At 36.3% G+C, this 17689-nt stretch overlaps 1 protein-coding gene across 1 annotated transcript in view; it reads left to right on the top strand.

Moving 5' to 3' along the window:
* Positions 1 to 16162, top strand: part of LOC108364234 (chromatin modification-related protein eaf-1-like) — an 84831-nt gene extending 68669 nt beyond the window's left edge. The window contains exons 5-6 of the mRNA XM_017617825.1: positions 1630 to 2608; positions 14914 to 16162. Coding sequence (XP_017473314.1) covers positions 1630 to 2608; positions 14914 to 15827 — 1893 coding nt within the window. The 3' untranslated portion in view covers positions 15828 to 16162. The remainder of the gene's footprint in view (positions 1 to 1629; positions 2609 to 14913) is intronic.
* The last annotated feature ends 1527 nt before the right edge of the window (positions 16163 to 17689 follow it).

The raw sequence follows: 17689 nt of genomic DNA, 5'->3' as shown, positions 1-17689 counted from the left end.
GGTGTCCCAGAAGTAACGTGCCAAACGTTAGGGGAAGGTAGGTGGGGGGTGAGCTCACTGATAAACAAAAAATTTTCAGGTAAAAGTGTCACCGTTTTTGAAATATTTACATTTTTTCGAATTTAAAAAAAATCGTGCCTTTTCATGTGTTTTCTTTAACTGCAACTACAAACCGGGTAATACTTAGTAAATTTTTTATGTAAAATACTTCCAGATAGTTGTCTCTCCATACTCAAATGCAATGTAGTTAAAATATATTAAGGAACCATCATAAAATTTGGACTATTTCTGGACTTTTAACTTTTTGATATTTTCTTCCCCAACTAGTTAGCACCCAACAATAATTCCAGAGCAGTTAGCACCCAGCAATAATTCCAACAACAACAATCATAACCAAAGCTTACCATAACAACAGCACTAGATAAGCCAGACGCTGAATCAGCAAGTGAACACCCAGCTGAAGTCGTTCTCACAGCAATGTGAAACTCGACTCTAAGAATTGCATGAATGAAAGGCGAGCATACCAGTAAATGGCAAATGCCAAGTCAACATTTTCACGGGCAGCAGTGCTGGCGATTAGGGAAGTAGAGGCAGGCATTTAGGTGCAGTCACCGACAAATTGTAATTCTGTCGTAGTAACTCATCAAACCGATTTGGTTGCCTTGACTTGTGTCAAGAAAATAAAAAGTAAACCAAGTAAAAATGCGTTTACGTTACTTATACACAATTAACTCAGTGCATTTTTATAGATACACAGGGATTAGTCCAAGAGAACAGCAGTGCCCAAGGCAGCAACATTTATGGGTGTCATCTGCCGCGAAGCCCGTTCGCGGTAGGATCTGGAAAATTTAACCGTTACCCTATAAACTGAACCGCTACAGTTTAAGCTATTCAGTTTTCTTAAAGTCCAATTAGTAATACTACTTAGGTATAAGTTATTTATTCAAGGCAGTTAGCAACCAAGAAATTTAACAAAGCTATTTCAATTCAACAGTAAACAATTTTTTTTATAAATGTTTCGATTACTTTTTAAATTACTTTGAGGAATGGAATTCGAAAAAATCAATAACATTTTCAATTCCTTTCAAAGGAATTGGAAAAAAAATCAATTACATTTTCAATTCGTTTCAAAGGAATTGGAAAAAAATTCAATTACATTTGCAATTCGTTTCAAAGGAATTGAAAAAAAAAAATTTCATTACAAGCACGTAATTTATTCCAATTACAATATGAAATTCCTTGTAATGGAATTAAAGAAAAAAACAATTCCATTTTAAATTAGTTCAAGGAATTGAAAAAGTAATCGATTCCTTTGCTGTGAACTGAAGGAATTGAATCCTCATTACAATTACTGAGGAATGTAATTGTAATTGTAATGTAATTGCTTTTACCCAGCTCTGCATACAATAAAAGTTTCCGGGCTGGGACGTGTCCCGTCGTGCCGGGCCGGGCCCCTAACGAGCGGGCGTGCGTGTTTTTAAAAGTTGATTTTGCACTCGTGCCGGGCCGGGCCTGAAAATTTAGGCCCGTGCCCATCTCTAATTCATACTAACAAATACATACATATCTATGTACATGAGTATGTATAAACATTCTTCCAACTACAAATCGAATTTAATCCATTTCCAGGCTTATTATGACAGACCTCCAAATTCAGATGCCAACGCAGTCAGAGCGGCCGGAAAAATTTCGAACTTTGTTGAGGGAGGCATTCATTACGCACCACCCCAGCATGGCTATCGAGGGCCATTCAAAGGACCATATCAGTTGCAGCTGGAGCAGACACATCCACATCCATCAGCATCGTATCAGTTTAAACAACGGTATCCCCAGCAGCAATATTCTCAGCCTTCTAAGACACAAACCAGTCCCAATTATGCCGGGCCGTCGCAAGCGGCGGGCTTTGCTCCATTGCAGGGGCCGTTGCAGCAGCTGTCGCCTCCCCACCAAGGGCAGTACCAGAGCCGGGCACAAGAGGAGCAGCAGATTGAGCAGCACAGGCAGTATAAGCAAAATCAACAGCAACAACATCCTGAGCATCTTCATAAATATATACAACAACAACCATCATTTTTCACTCTGCAAAGACAACAACAGCCCCAACAGCAACAACAACTGCAGTATCAACAACCTTCAAGACAGCAAATTCATTACATAATTGCTATACCGTTATCATATGTGCGACAGTTGCAACATCAATTAACATCCCAACACGGATCGCCGCCTACGCCTCAGAAGCAACACCAGGCTCCCGTGCCGATGGCCTTGCAATCACTGCGTGCACCTCTAGCGCCGCTCATTGTATTGCAACCCGTTGGCGGTGGAAGTTCATTGAGCCGCGAACCCTACCGCCAGCAGCCGCCTGCTCATTACGCGCCGCAAGCGCCTGCGCCATCCAACACCGAAACGAGTTCACATATTCAGTCACCGCTAGCGTTGGCGCCACAACAGTTGCCTGTTCCGTTGAACTTGGTCTTGGCAGTGCGGCCACGGCAGGCAGTTTACCCTGCATCAGAGTTACTCTATGTGCAACCGCAACTTTTTCGCCAAACACCACAACAGCAGCTGCAACTGCCAGGCAAGCAGCACCAGCAGCTGTCACATTACGGTAATTAAAATGTATTGCAATTTAAGTGCACGCCTTGCTTGTTAGGAAGGAAACAACTGAAATTTGCATGTGATAGCGTAGTAGTAGAACAAATTAAGTTATCCCAACTCTGCACCCTGGGCTAAAATTTAAGAGCTTGACCAGTTTTGAGGAGAATTCACGTGCGAATTATACACGCATCGAGGCCACTAATCAAAAAAGTGGTTTCCAAAAAAATAATATGGCGAAAGGTATTTAAATAAAGGACTTTTTTAAAGAAAAAAATATCTTTATGAATGAGTTAGCATTTTGAGGGTTTTAGAAAAACTTGAAACACTGATTTTTAGGGTATAATATTTTTTAAGTGTAAAATTTTAGGAAAAAGATTTTTAATACGGGGCATTCCATGCCAACCGAAAATAGACCCAATGCTCGTTTGGAGCGTTAAAATGTATATTTTTAAAGACTGGCGGTTGAAATGGTTCAACTATTTGAGTAAAATTTACAAAGATTGAAGTAACTGAAAAATTAAACGAACCGATAATTTTGGATGGATTATTTTGAAAATTATAACGTTTTATAACTAAAAATCTGCTTTAAATGAAAAAATCATTTAAAGTCCCAAAAGCGTATATTATTTTGTATATCCATATGGACATATCGATAGTTCTTTGCAATGACGACACAATGCAATTCAAAAAATAAAATCCCTTACTACTGTTAAGTCGTTCAAGTCTCTAATTCTCGTCGAATTTATGTATAATTCTTACTAGTTACTGTAGTAATCCTTACTTCTTACTTTAGTAATGATTAGACAAGGATTAGATACCTGTGGCGCTATTCTCAAACGAGTTAGCGACACACATCGTATCGCTATAGTAACCTCATAGCACACGTCAGCTACTTGCGATACCGGTTTGAATATTGAGTATATAGTAGTAAGGGATTTTATTTTTTGAATTTTTTAGTGTTTCGTTTATGTAGAGGACCATAAATACATATCGTCGCTTAAAGTACAAAACCGCGTGTCGTCATTCTGCAAAACCGCGTAACTAATACTTGCTGCCAAAAATTGGATTGGCTCACACAAGCTCTTGGCTCAATTATTATCCAATCGTCCTGAAATATACTAGGCGGAAATGCGATTGCTTTATAAAAAAGAAATTTTTGAAATATGAGTGTTTTTACTATCTAGAAAATAATTTATGCAACCACATACGCGGTTTTGCATTATCTTGATATGCGGTTTTGCATTTTGTTGATACGCGGTTTTGTACCTTAAACGACAATATGTACATATTTTCTAGTTAGATTTCATTAATAAAAGAATTTTCCAATGGATGAAGTTAAAAAAGAATATGGTTCCGGCTGAATAATAGCATGTGGCAAAAACGTCCGGTTCAAGCAGCTCACGACTTCTGGTGTTAACACCAAGTATCCTCTGGGAAGCATCCGCTGGGAAGCCAGCAAATTGGAGTAGGCGAGGCACTCCGTCTCCGAGTAATGTAGTTCATTCTGGTGGACTAGAGTCTAGCTACAATCTGCATCAAAGCAAAATTCTTCAATATTTCTCATTTCTGCCCATGCCCCGACGAGGCATCTAAGTATATATTCTATGAGCGCACATACGAACTTTGCTCCCGTCACGATATCAAAACTGTGCTTGACGGATCAATGCCAGGGTGGACAAGAAAGGGATCTTTGGCCCCATCGACAGAAAATTTAACCCCCGCGACAAACGTCTCATAACGGATTAAGGCTGATCGACTTCCACGGGACCCGAAACAAAGTAGTATGTAGTAATAGATTCCCACATAAAAAGATCCACCAAAATCCAAACCGAGAAACCGAAACGATCTTGTCGTGATAGACGGAATGCACGCTTCTAGTGTTTTAGACGTACGACCACCCACAACGAAGATACGCACACGCCCCTATGCTTTAAAAAAAGAGGAATCGAAAATCTGCACAACACACGGTCACTATTACATCTGCTCTCAGAGGGCACTATTCAACGAACCGACGAGAACGTTAAGTACATTCCTAGCTCATTACGTACCATCTTCGGATTTCAGCGAACCAGAAAGAACGATACGGAATGTCAATAAGTTGCGGAACAAAAGATGCCGCCTACAGGGCCACACCCCGCCAACTACCTCGGGTATTTACAAGGTCTCATCGATGCTGAGCAATACCACCAGCTCAATCAGGATTGGGAAGGAACACTTTGAGCCGTTCGATACCAAAGGATGTTTCAGACAAGGTGACTCCCTTTCGTGTAAATGCTTTAATCTGATGTTGAAGAAGATCATATGAGCCGCAGAGCTGAACCGCTCCGGATATTTTTTTTTAAACCGTGCAATTGCTGGCGTATGCATCTTCGGTAACAGAAACCGCGAAATCTCTTCTGCCTTTTCCAAGTTGGATAAGGAAGCAAAGTAAATGGTTCTGGTGGTAAACGAGGACAAGACGAAATACCTCCTGTCATCAAAAAATGTTAGCGCATTCGAGCTCACTTTTGACAGTTATTATTTCGAGAAAGTGGAGAATTTCGTTTATTTGGGAACCAGCATTGACACCTATAACAATGTCAGCATCGAAATTCAACGTAGAACTACTTTTGTCAATTAGTGCTACTTTGGAGTAAAGTCCTCTCTCGACGTACGAAAACCACACTATAAGTCACTTATCACGCCCGTGTTGGTGTATGGCGCAGAAGCATGGACAATGACAACATCCGATGAGGCAGCTCTTTGAGTATTCGAGAGAAAGTTTTTGCGGAAGATTTACGGGCCTTTACGCCCCGGCGACGGCGAGTTCCGCAGACGACGGAACGGTGTGCTGTATGGAATTTAGTGCAGCCAATACATACTAGTTTTCAAAAATTTTAATCTAGTATCTGCGAAAATATCGTAGTTTTGGACCTCTTCGATAATACAGTTAAATGGGAGGTGGGAGTGGTTCCCGGCCGATATCACCCTTTTTCAAAACTGACCTACCTTAGATGAATTGCAACCTGGAGATATCTCAATTCTTGCTAGAGTTGTCATGACCACGGACAAATGGACATACACACATCGCTTAATCGACTTCTCTCTTCATTCTGGGAATTTTGGTGTACATATGTACTAGGCTGGGTCGATTTTATATGGGGGAAAATAAAAGGCATTTGACGATATTGTAATAGTAATATTATGTTGACTTAGATCTAAGCCACTGGTTATTGGCCACGAAAGATAAATTTAAAAGTTATCTTTAACCCGCGCAATTGATTCAAAGTGTAGGAATTTCGAAAATTAAACTTTGGCTCGTAATATCTATTGAATGCATTAATTGGGCGATATATCAAATTAAAGGTTATTAAATTTAGTATCTCACGTTCATATATCATTTTTTAATAAGACTCCAAGTTTTTAAGATATTAAGATAAAACTTACTAAAACGATAATTTTCGCTTATGAATGTTCAATTCTTCAATACTTCAGGAAACAGGCGAAAAATATAAAACAGTGAGACGAGATTTATTTCAAATGTTTTTATGTTTTCGGGTATTTATATAATATTAAAAGGACCATGGATTTGGTCACGCCAATTTGGTCAGTTTTCAAAATCGTTGTGAATGAAGTCAAACATGTATTATCCAAGAGTAGGAATCGTTTTATAAGTTAATAGTAGTTTAAAGCACTTTAGTATTTACATACATTAACAAAATACAATTAGGGTAAGAAACGCCCATTTTATGCCCATTTATGCAGTCTTGAAAATCGGAGCGGAATGGTTTCATTACATTGAGAAAAGAGTTTAGTTACGTCAACTAAATATTTTTCTCTCAACACATGATTTGGTTATGGTTACATTATTTGGTTAAAGTTACCGAAGCATGTGTTGTGAGAAATATATTTAGCTGGCTTTTTCTGAGTTTCTAAATTTGCCGTTATATGAAAGTAGGGGATGTGCAATAAGTGTTTAAACATAAATATTTTAGTTAATTCCATTATGTGAAAAAGTAACTGTAGGTTAATGCAATAGTCTCTAACAAATACTGGGAAATCCTTTTGAGGACTCTCCAATTGGACGATATTGCTTTGCATTCAGCTTGAACAAAAAAGTCACTCCCTGGCACTCTTTTCTGTAATCCGATTCTTTTTAAGAGAAATTTTTGTAGAAAAAAACTGGATATCCACCTAAGTTTTTCGATATAACTTTGTTAAATGTTCCTCGATCGGTACGTAATAAAAACCAAATTGAAGGCGAGACTTACTGTTACTGATTTATGATAATATTATTATGAAAATTGTTCGCATTATAAAAAAATTATTTAAAAATAAAAAAATGAAGAACCAAAATTTTTGTCAACTTCCTATATTTGCAATTTTCGTATCGTATGCATAAACATATATAAACTGATTAGTGTTTCTAGAAGTTTTGCCGGCTCAGTGTTTGCATACTCATTTGCATAAACGAAATTTTTTCACGGTGATGGAAAATAATGGCTTTTCTATTAGAGCTACTTAAATTGTTCCTAAATTTGCAAAAATTTGCAAACTATAGCTAATATTAAAATAGATTAGAATATTTGAAAAGCGACCTTAATACAGCCCAGAAATATGAATGCATCTTTACATCTTTTGACTAAAGACCAGTGCAATTATCAACAAAACAATTACAATATGGTTGAAAAACAGATAAGTTTGAGATTAACGATAAGCTAAAGGGCTGCGAGAAATGATATTTGACTTTATCTTTTGCGTTAACGGATTCATTATCCTATAATATGCACCAAATCTTTTTGCTGAACTCAGAACTTTTAACAAGAATTGGTCTTATTCGATTAGCATGCTGTATGTAACTTGGCGGTCGATGCGCGGGTTCCTACAATTGTTGTTGACTTCATGATACAATATATTTTCACTATTACCAAGGGATCTGATAAAAATCAGATTTTCGACCCGCCATAATATGTACATTAGGGTGAAATTTCAAGACCCTACCCCCTAATTTTATTCGTTTTTATAAGAAATATTACTTCCTATTTTTATATATTTCTTAAAGGTCATTTAGAGGTCACGGCCTGTCGATTTAGGTCAGAAAATACGATTTTGTAGATTTATGCGTGTCTGAGTGCCTATTTCGCCATAAGTACGTTATTTATGGAATAAGTAGCTGTGTCAAATTTCAGGACGTTAGTATAAGTAGTTCCAAATGTTGTGTCAAATTTCAGGATGATCCCTGCAGGGAAAGCTACTAGTTGTGAACTAGAATTCTANTGCGTTTCAGCCGAACTAGTTCACGTTCTATCCTTTTTCAATGTTAGCGACTGGTATTTTTAACATTGCGATGTCCTACGAGATGTCAATTGTCAGGTTATGCATCAGCATCTACTAGTATAAATACTAGTAGCATCATACCAGTTGATGAGATAGTCTGCCAATTCATGCCCCGTGAAAAGCAATTGAGTGCCTTTTTGCTCGCGACGCTCCAGCAATCACAATGGCCGACAGAGCAGAGCACTCGCATGGTTAGCCTGAGGTCCCAGGTTCAAATCCTGGCGCAGAGAAAATTTTTTTATTTTCTATTTTTTATTTTATTTTTTTTTTTTATAAATTTATTTTTTGTTTATGCTGTTTATTGTAATTTTTGAATTTAATAAAAAAAAAATATTTTTGTTTAATTTCTTTGTTTTTATAGCACAAGCATTTCTTCCTAAATGTTTTTTTGTAATGCAATTAGATTTTCAAATTTGTTATTTATTTATAAATTGAATAAATTATTTTTACTTACATTTATTTAACTTTAAAAATCTTAACCACCTCCAAGCGGCCTCGAACCTGCGATTTCAGAACCAGAACCAGTAGTCTTCACGTGACGCCACAGCCGACATTTGTAAGAAAAGCAATTAATTGCGTTTTATTTTTGGCTTTGGCAATTCAAAGGCAGATGTCGCTGATCGCCTAAGTTCTTCGAAATTGTCAAACTGGTAGGCACATAATAGTTAATGAACTAGTATTTTTTCTAACTGGTTTGGCTTTTCACTGCAGGGATAGCATAGGCAGTTCAAGATGTATGCGATATGAGAATTTCAGTTTGTATGTGCGGTGCCACGCCCCATTTGCTAATATCTGCTACTTTCGCCATACGTACAGTAATGATAAAATATGTAGCTATATAAAATTTCAGATAAAAGCAATATGAAAATTTCATTTTGCATGTCCGGTGCCATGCCCTCCTTTCCATTATCTACCACGTTTCGCCATAAGTACGTTATTGGCAGCATCATTTTTGTATTTTCATTCTTCTAATTTCAGAGTAAAAACTCGTACAGCAGATTCGAAGTTTGGTTTAAAATTGTTATAACTTGGCTCTCAGAAGGACTAAAGATTTCCACCATGGCTCAAATTAAAGATCTTGAATAGCACTACTTGTTATTCGAGTGACACAGCTGCATGCAAATAAAAAATATGCAATCAAAAATGCATTTATTAAATTGAGGTGTTAACATTTTTTTTTTTTTGGATTTTTTAAATAGTGGAGTCGCATTTCTATATATCTTCGCACTTCACTATATTTGACCAATTTTTATTAGGTCAAGGAGTGATGGTGGGTTAATGACAGTATTTTTTCGTGAAAGGAAATAAAATTAGCTTTCAAAACCATTTTGTTTCATATCAAAATGTTGCTTCTGTCGAAAGCGCTACGATTAATTCGCATGGAGTGTTAAAAAGCACACTGTGCGCCCCCTTCCGTGCTAAGTTTCAGTTCCCCAGCGTAATTGGTTTTAGAGATATATCGGTTTTCACATTTTAGTCTGTATGTTAGATGCCACGCTTTCTACGTAACGGGATTAACATTTCTGGATTAGAGGAAGTTATATCCTTTAAATCGATGTATGCTTCATTGATATCGAGCGAAACGGTGCCCTCAAAAAAGGAAGTTAAAAATTTTCTTGTGGCGTATTTATATACAGATCTTTATCTATCTCAATTCCTTTAGGCTGTTACGAACAACCGTTATACTAAAAACATTATAACGTTGAGCACAAGTGCGCTTGGATATAAAAAATGCAGAGTACAATACCAAACACCATGAAGCTAATTCAAGCAGGAATCACCCTACATAATTGTACATTTGCACAGATTTGACAGTTACAGAGTGGTGCTGTTTGGAAAATTGTCATTGAATTGAACTCATTATTTCTATTTAAAAACAAACAGAAATTCGTTCCAAAATACATCATACACCCACCCTGTCGGAAACAACAACAACCAAAAAGGTAATCGTTTGATCCCTGCTAAAGGCTCAAATAGCTACAGACTTAGAGCGATTAGCTGGTCCAGTATTTAGAGAAGTTACCAGAACGCATTAGAAAAATTACTAAAAACAAGTTACAGCGTTTACAAGTATTGTATCTATCTCAGACACCTAAGTTGGGGGGCTACCTCTTGGTGTTCACAAAAGTCTATGGGACCTACATATGTCAAGAAGAATTAGGACACTTTCATAGATGGTTTGATGATTTACTTTCAAATTAACATTGAACACATTTTTACGTTTTGACTAGGTTACCTAAAGTTTTTATTTTTGCTCTACAACGTTCATTTTAAAAGTTTAACGGGTATTTGAACCTCAAAATACCGCCCATCCACACTCCTTGGGTACGAATATCATATATACTGTATAGTACAGTAGAACCCGCTTAAGTACCTCCCGAAAATTTTCAGATTTTTGAGGTAATTAGGCGGGTTGCATACTTAAAAGAACCCGCTTAAGTACCTCGATGCTGGTACTTAAGGGAACATAATTATTGATGTAGTTACCCGGGACGTAAAATAATCATTATTGTTTAAATCTTAACCAAAAAAATCAACAAGTTGTAATCGCCGTAAAGCTTTTTTTGCAATATATATTAAGCTTAAATTAAAGCTAGAAGTCTCGACTACTATCCCTGAAAATACCATCCCTGCACCTTGACTTGATGGTCACTTATAGTCATTTATTGAACAGCTAGGGAGGTATCGATACAAGTAAATCCAAGTACATACCCGATACTTTTCTCAATTTACCAAATACTTTTGTACTCGATACTACTCGAAAGTACTTGTATCGGAAGCGCAAAACTTATTATGCTTCAGCATCGTCTTTGAAAAGCAACCCATTAGAGGAATGGGAAGATATGCGCACTAAATTTCCGCAGCAATATAAGCAAGCATAAAGGTTGTTGGGTCATCTGTTCCTTGTGAGAGGCTTTTCTCAAAAACAGGTACAACTGTATCGAAATCTCGAAACCGCATTTCAGGAAAACACTTGGAAAAGTTGATGTTTTTGGGAAATATAACAAAAAAAGAGTTCTTTTCCAAAACTTAGTATATATGAAAAAACTTTTTTTTTTTAACTTGTAAAAATGTATTATATTGATTTTTAAATCAAATACTATACAAAAATAATTGTTGTTTTAAATTTTTGTATGAAAAAAGTATTAAAAGATAAATAATCTTGAAAAAATGCATTTATTTTTTTTTGAAAAAGAAAGAAAATACAACAACTTTGAAAAATATGCAAAATCGTAGTTCTATGTATAAGTACTCGATGCCTTGCCGATACTGAGTAGGTATCGATATNAATAATCTTGAAAAAATGCATTTATTTTTTTTTGAAAAAGAAAGAAAATAAAACAACTTTGAAAAATATGCAAAATCGTAGTTCTATGTATAAGTACTCGATGCCTTGCCGATACTGAGTAGGTATCGATATCTTTTTTTGGTACAAGTACAAGTACTGATTTGAGTAATACCTTGATGGTATCGATTTATCCTTATGAACAGCAAAACCTGATTTTGTGCGAAGTTTGAGAACCCACAGCAATTAAACAAAAGGTGGTATAGCCTTCCACTTAGGCTCAAATTAAGGCCTGGGTTCGAATCGTCACATACGATGTCGTACTATTCGTCACGTAAAAACACATTTTTCGGATTATGACATACGTGAACGTACTCTTTGGCCCATTCAGCTTATACTGCCTGACGTATCACGTAATTTTCTTTCGTATCGTTTTCGATCCGTGAACGGATGTTACGATTCGAGCCCTGAACTTTCGACTACAATCTCTTAAAATACCATGCCTTAACCTTAACCCTAAGGTAGGGCTGCCAGATGTCCTGGTTTTCCAGGATTTGCCCTGATTTAAACAAATTGTCCTGGTGGCCTGGTCCACACATAAATTGGCCTGTTTTTTTTGATCATATTTTGAGCAGAATTTTGCTTTAAAAAAAGCGTTAAGCTTTCTGTCATTAGTAGTCGAAAATCGATAATGAAACATTTTTTCTAACATGTTGAGCAATATCTGGTGAGTTTATTTTCTTTCTGTTTAGTTTATTTTGTTAAAAGCTAGTTTTGTATCTTCAGGCAAATGCCAAACAAGTGTAAGTTCATACTACGCAGTAGATAATTTCAGGAATTAAAGTCTCTTTCAAAAGGCCTTTCTGAAGTCATTCCTTTCTCTTCTTTTCGCGCTGTTGAAAGCAGCTTTGATATACATATGTACATATATATATAAATATTCATAATAAAATAACACAGTATTCCAATTACGAAGGGGAAATGCCCCGAAATACATATGTGTAGCTATTCTGTCATGTTCACACACATATGTACCTATATACAAAATAATGGCAATGAGATATTTGACCAGTTTCGCCTATTCTTTCCATTGATTAATATTTTATTGATTTTATATAAAAGTATAACTCATAATTTAGCAAACACCGTATACATACATACATATGTATGTATACAAATCGGCATTTGAAACTTTGTACAAAAATTATAAAAATTCAGAATTTCTAGAGATTCCAAGTTTACGATTTTACTAATTTTTTCCATATAATATGCTAAATTTCTATAGCATATGATTGTACCAAAACAGGACGAATTGTGCCAAAAGTGCCTTCTATTCCATCACTGCCTGGCAGTCTGGCAAAAGATGAGATCAGCTCAAGCAACGACTGTTGTCAACATTGGTTTTTCTCAAATTTGCAGCTGATGTAGACTTTAACCTTTTTTATACGTAATCAGCACAAAAATTTTTATCAAAAACAGCTTACACATTTGCCACAACAAAATCAATGAAATCATAAAATAATGATTAAATGCTGATTTAAATTATATTTCTCATGATGATTACCGTCCCTGGTATTTACATGTTCTTGTTAACTTACATAAATAAGTCCTTGAATAAAACATCAACAGTGTTGGACATATAATTTTGGACCAAATTCAAAATGATATTGTTTGGTAATTATCTTTATGTTTCAATAAAAATACAGTTCCTTCCATAAAAATACCGGTGACGGAAATAAGGTCAATTGACTTTTTTCCCACCCTGATGCGAAATAAAGTCAATTGACTATAACCTTTTCAAAAGCGCAACAAAATCCATTGACACTATGGCTCTTTCAAACATTAAATTTGCTTAGCTTCGCGGCGGCCCGCCTCCCACGTACCTCGCGCGACCGGCGCGCAACACCACGTCTCGCTACGCCGCGCCACCCCCTTACCCCTCTCCTGACGTGCTGTAACGCAGGTAGATAAATTTTTTGTATACGTTGTATTTTTATATATTTTACATATCGAGGGCTTATGTTCAATAATACCCTCTACCTGCACACTTTTCACAAAGATGAGATTCTGATATAAAAATCCACCTAAGATTTAACTGTCATCGGTGATATTAATGCTACCTTATATAACGCTTGACGCGTGACCTTATAAATTGAAAATCAGAAGTAATATATCAGTGATGACAGGTAATAAGTCCCAGATGGTTTCTAAAATCAGAAATTAGTTTTTGTGCAAATTGCAGATAGAGGGTGTTAATGAATTTAAGCCCTCAATATTTCACATTTTTATATTTGCAAGTTATTGGAAGATTTCTGCTGTGTTTTAGCAACAACTGGTCTGCAGTAAAAAAGCATATAATTTGTGTTTCAAAAGTGTGTGAAAACCAATCAATTAAATTACATGATCTCGGTTCCGATATTAAATAATCAATAATTGTTTATACCCGTATTTTGGCACATTGGCTTGAGTGCCATCTAATAAATAGTGTCGTCGTTCTCCGTAGCTGCTTTTAAATGATGTCGTCACAAATTGCTGGCGGAGACATGAATACAGTGTAAAAAAATTACTTTTCTATAACTGTTTCCTTATAGAAAGGTTGGTTTCTTTTCCACCCTATACATTCCGAATTCGTTCAAAATATGCTAATTTAAAACAGAGAATTATTTCAGTGTTCCTCCGGGGGTTTTGGACACGGACTGTTTCTTCAGTTTCATAGTTTTCGCTTTAGTTTTGTGGAAACGAAACATGTTTTGCAAGTTCTGGATCATTTCTACACTCTTTCTTCATATATTTCTCGTATTCCAGCTGCGTTTTGCGTTTGGTTTTTCGCATCGTGTTTTTACTATATTCGTAATTTTAAATTTTTTAATAAAATCAATTGGTGGTAGTTTATGATTGTGTGTGGATTAATAGCACCACACTGACGATTAGGCAATAAACTTGTTTATCTATTAAAAAACAACACTTACGGGGCTATGTTTATTGTAAGAACAGCATTTTTTCTGTGAATCGACATACTTTAATTATTGTTGACGCTATTTCCATTGGAATGAGGAAATAGCGTCAATGAATTTATTTTAAAATTTTTGTTGACTTTATTTTTGAAAAGGTAATAATGTAATGAGCTTATTTTCGTTGATCTTGTTACCTATCACCAAAATACCATATAAACCTAAGCTTTAGATTTTGTAGCATACTAATAAGAGACGCATCAAATTTTCATAAAAATCTCAAACTTTTTTCCCATAAGTTTTTATTTGAGTATACAGCCTTATAAACCATTGAATGTTAGTGTAATAATGTGCAAGTTTCAAGTGGCTAAAAATTACCGTTGATTTTTTAGAATTTTTTTGCCGAAGGTGTTGCGGTTTTCTTCCATATAAAAATAAATTGTGTTTATTCGTTATATGGAAGCAAATGCGACTGAATATTCTAAGAAATTTTAAAAGAGCCCCTAAAAGGGGAAAATTATAACTAAACTATAAGTAAAGTAGGCGGGTTGGGTAAATAAGCTGGGAGTTACTTAAGAGAGGGAGATTACATTAAAAAATTCACGGTGCCCAAAAATGTTGGTAACTTAAGCGGGTTAGGTACTTAAGCGGGTTTCACTGTAGTTTGTAATTAAGTTCAAACATAGTACATACACTATACGTATCGTTTATATCGCAGACGCAGAGAAATTGAACTTTCCTCTTATTCATTTTCAATTGCAGCTCAAGCACCGGATCAGCAGCAGTCACACGCTATTGAGCAGCGTAACGCACAGCAACCACAACAACAGCCTCAGCCACAACAACATGAGGATCGACCGAAGCCAACGGTGAAGCAGGTACCAACGCCGCCACCTTCCGCAGCAACTGACCCAGCATCATCGTCGTTACCTCTCTCGATACCTTCACAAGCCGCCTCACCACACGCACCCACTGCATTGCCATTTCATTCATCATTGGCAGCTGCGCCGCCAGTATTCTTTTATAATCCCAACTACGTGCAAGCGCCACCCGCCGAACAACTTCCACTGCCACCATCCCACTATGGCAACTACATTCAAGCCCCTATTGGACCAACACAGCATCCAGCAACACTAGTCAAACTGTCTTCACCGAGTGCATTACTTGCGCCACAGACGGCCCCGCCGTCCCACTTTTACCCCGTTCAACATCCATTCAGCGGTGGTCCATCATCGTTAGCGGCCGTGCTAAGCCCACAAAGCCTCTTAGTTGCGAAGACACCTCTTCAACTTCAGCAGCCATCCCACCAGCAAACGCCAGCGTTCCCGGCATTCATTAGTCGACCAGCTGTCTATATGGCGCCACAGGATGTTGTCGACAGCATCGGTGCGCCCGTGACAGGAGGTGGACTGCCCTACTTTATTCATCCAGCCGGTGTGCACTACGGTACACACCTGCGTAACCCCGACACACCTTTGGCAACAACGTCAAACCTGCTGGAAAGTGTGGCAAATGCAGATAGCGATAGTCAACAGCACCTCCATCAGCATCAACAATTGCGGCCGGAGCATCACCGGAAGCAGCAGCAACAACAACCGCAACAGCAACAACAATTGGGGTCAAGGGCGACAAGTGGAGGTAAAGACGACAATAACGCCATTGTTAAGTATCCTTAAGGAGTGGGCAAATGGAAGACACAAGAGGTTTACAATAAGGCTGCCAGGATGGCAGAACATGCAAATGCTAGGCAACTAGCACCGTTACGGGATGCCTACTACTTACATACACACATAGTATGTATGTACGTTGATTTCCATTTAAGTTTCGCCGCAGTGGAATAACATTTATGTATGTATTTATGCCGACTATTATTTATTCTCAATACTTACTCTTAAGTTTTCAGTATAAGACAAAATATTTGAATTTAAATTTCATTGTTTTATGCATCAGCGCTGTAAAAATCAGGGACATAACAGTTATAAGTTTTATCGCAAAAACGTTGCTCCATAACAGTTATTAGATGAGAAATATTTTTTATTTTGTTGATAAGAGTTATAGCCCAACGTTTATTTTTTACGTTACATGATAACTGTTATGCCGGAGAAATATTTTTTCCGTTGCCGATAAGAGTTATTTCCCAACGTTTATTTTTTACGTTGCTTGATAAGAGTTATTTTACAACGTTAATTTTTTACGTTGTCTGTTAAACGTTGTAAGATTAGGATATTGATGAAGATGGAGAACAAGATAAAGATGATGAAATAAAAGTGAGAGAGTGAAATAACTCTTATCCGACAACGTAAAAATAAACATCGGACAGTAACTGTTATCAAGCAACGTTAAAAATAAACGTCGGGCAATAACAGTTATCAAGCAACTTAAAAACTAAACGTTACGAAATAACTCTTATCGGCAACGGAAAAAATATTTCTCCTTTAATAACTGTTTTGAAACAACGTTTTCGTTAAATTTCAGAATTTGGGCAACGTTTTCAATTTCCAAATTCGAGATAACAGTTATTTTTTGTCCCTGGTAAAAATCCCTAGATAAAGTGTAACTTTAAAATAATTTATAAATGCACACACATACATATATACTCGTATGTAAAGAAATAATGTCGTAACATTCCAAATTAACAAAAATAAGATCGACTTTTTACTATTAATAAAAACTTAATGCCTGAAGCCGATTTTTACTTACTTATGTTTTTATGTTACACAATTTGTGATGTTATTTTTCTTGCAGGCCTGGTCGATTATAAAGAAAATTGAAATATGAAATTTGTCAAGCATCCCTCCGTTTGGAGAACCTTTGCGCCCATAAAAGCCTGTAAATTAGTTGACCCGATAATCAACGGATTTGCAGTTTGTTATCGGTTTTAAAAAGAAGAATCTTTGACACTTTGAATTGGGTAATGTAGAAAACTTAAAAGATCTGTGTGTCTTTGCCTGGAAAATATAATTGTTTTGTACTTTTTAAAACTTTGACGATATTTTTGCGCACTATTTTATAAAGAAATCATGCTTGTCCTGAATTGCCTCAAATGGCTGAATAACGAATAATCTTATAATGCTTATCTTCAAAAATCGATAAAAAATTGACTGAGTTATTAAACCTTTCATGAAAAATTATTTCAGAAAGTTATGGTGCATTTACATGGTATGAATCTGTTCATAAGCCGTATGAATTTTCCTATAAAAGAAGCACCAACTCTATGAAGAAATGAATGAAAGCAGATATATATTTAATAATTTTGACTTGTATACTAGACAATATTTTTTTTGTAAACAACAAATAAAAAAATTTTATTTTGTGCTAGCTTCGAAACTAGAAGCTTATTTTTTTGTTAAATGTGCTTTAAAAAGGACCTACTGCCAATAAAGCCTTGTGGATTGCTATTTTTCCATATTTGTAATGCTTCCATTTAAACATCTTTGTGGAAAAACAGTTTTTTGTTCAGAATTGCTTGTTTACGAAACGTTTGGCATAAGTTGAAATCATAGGGATGCCGTTTTCTTCCGTTTCTCAGTGGATTTTA

Source organism: Rhagoletis zephyria, unplaced genomic scaffold, assembly GCF_001687245.7.
Source record: "Rhagoletis zephyria isolate East Lansing unplaced genomic scaffold, Rhagoletis_zephyria_1.1 Rzeph_scaffold_01501, whole genome shotgun sequence".
NCBI classification, from domain to species: domain Eukaryota; kingdom Metazoa; phylum Arthropoda; class Insecta; order Diptera; family Tephritidae; genus Rhagoletis; species Rhagoletis zephyria.
Note: the sequence above shows the minus strand (reverse complement) of the source record. Positions and strands in the feature narration are given on the sequence as shown.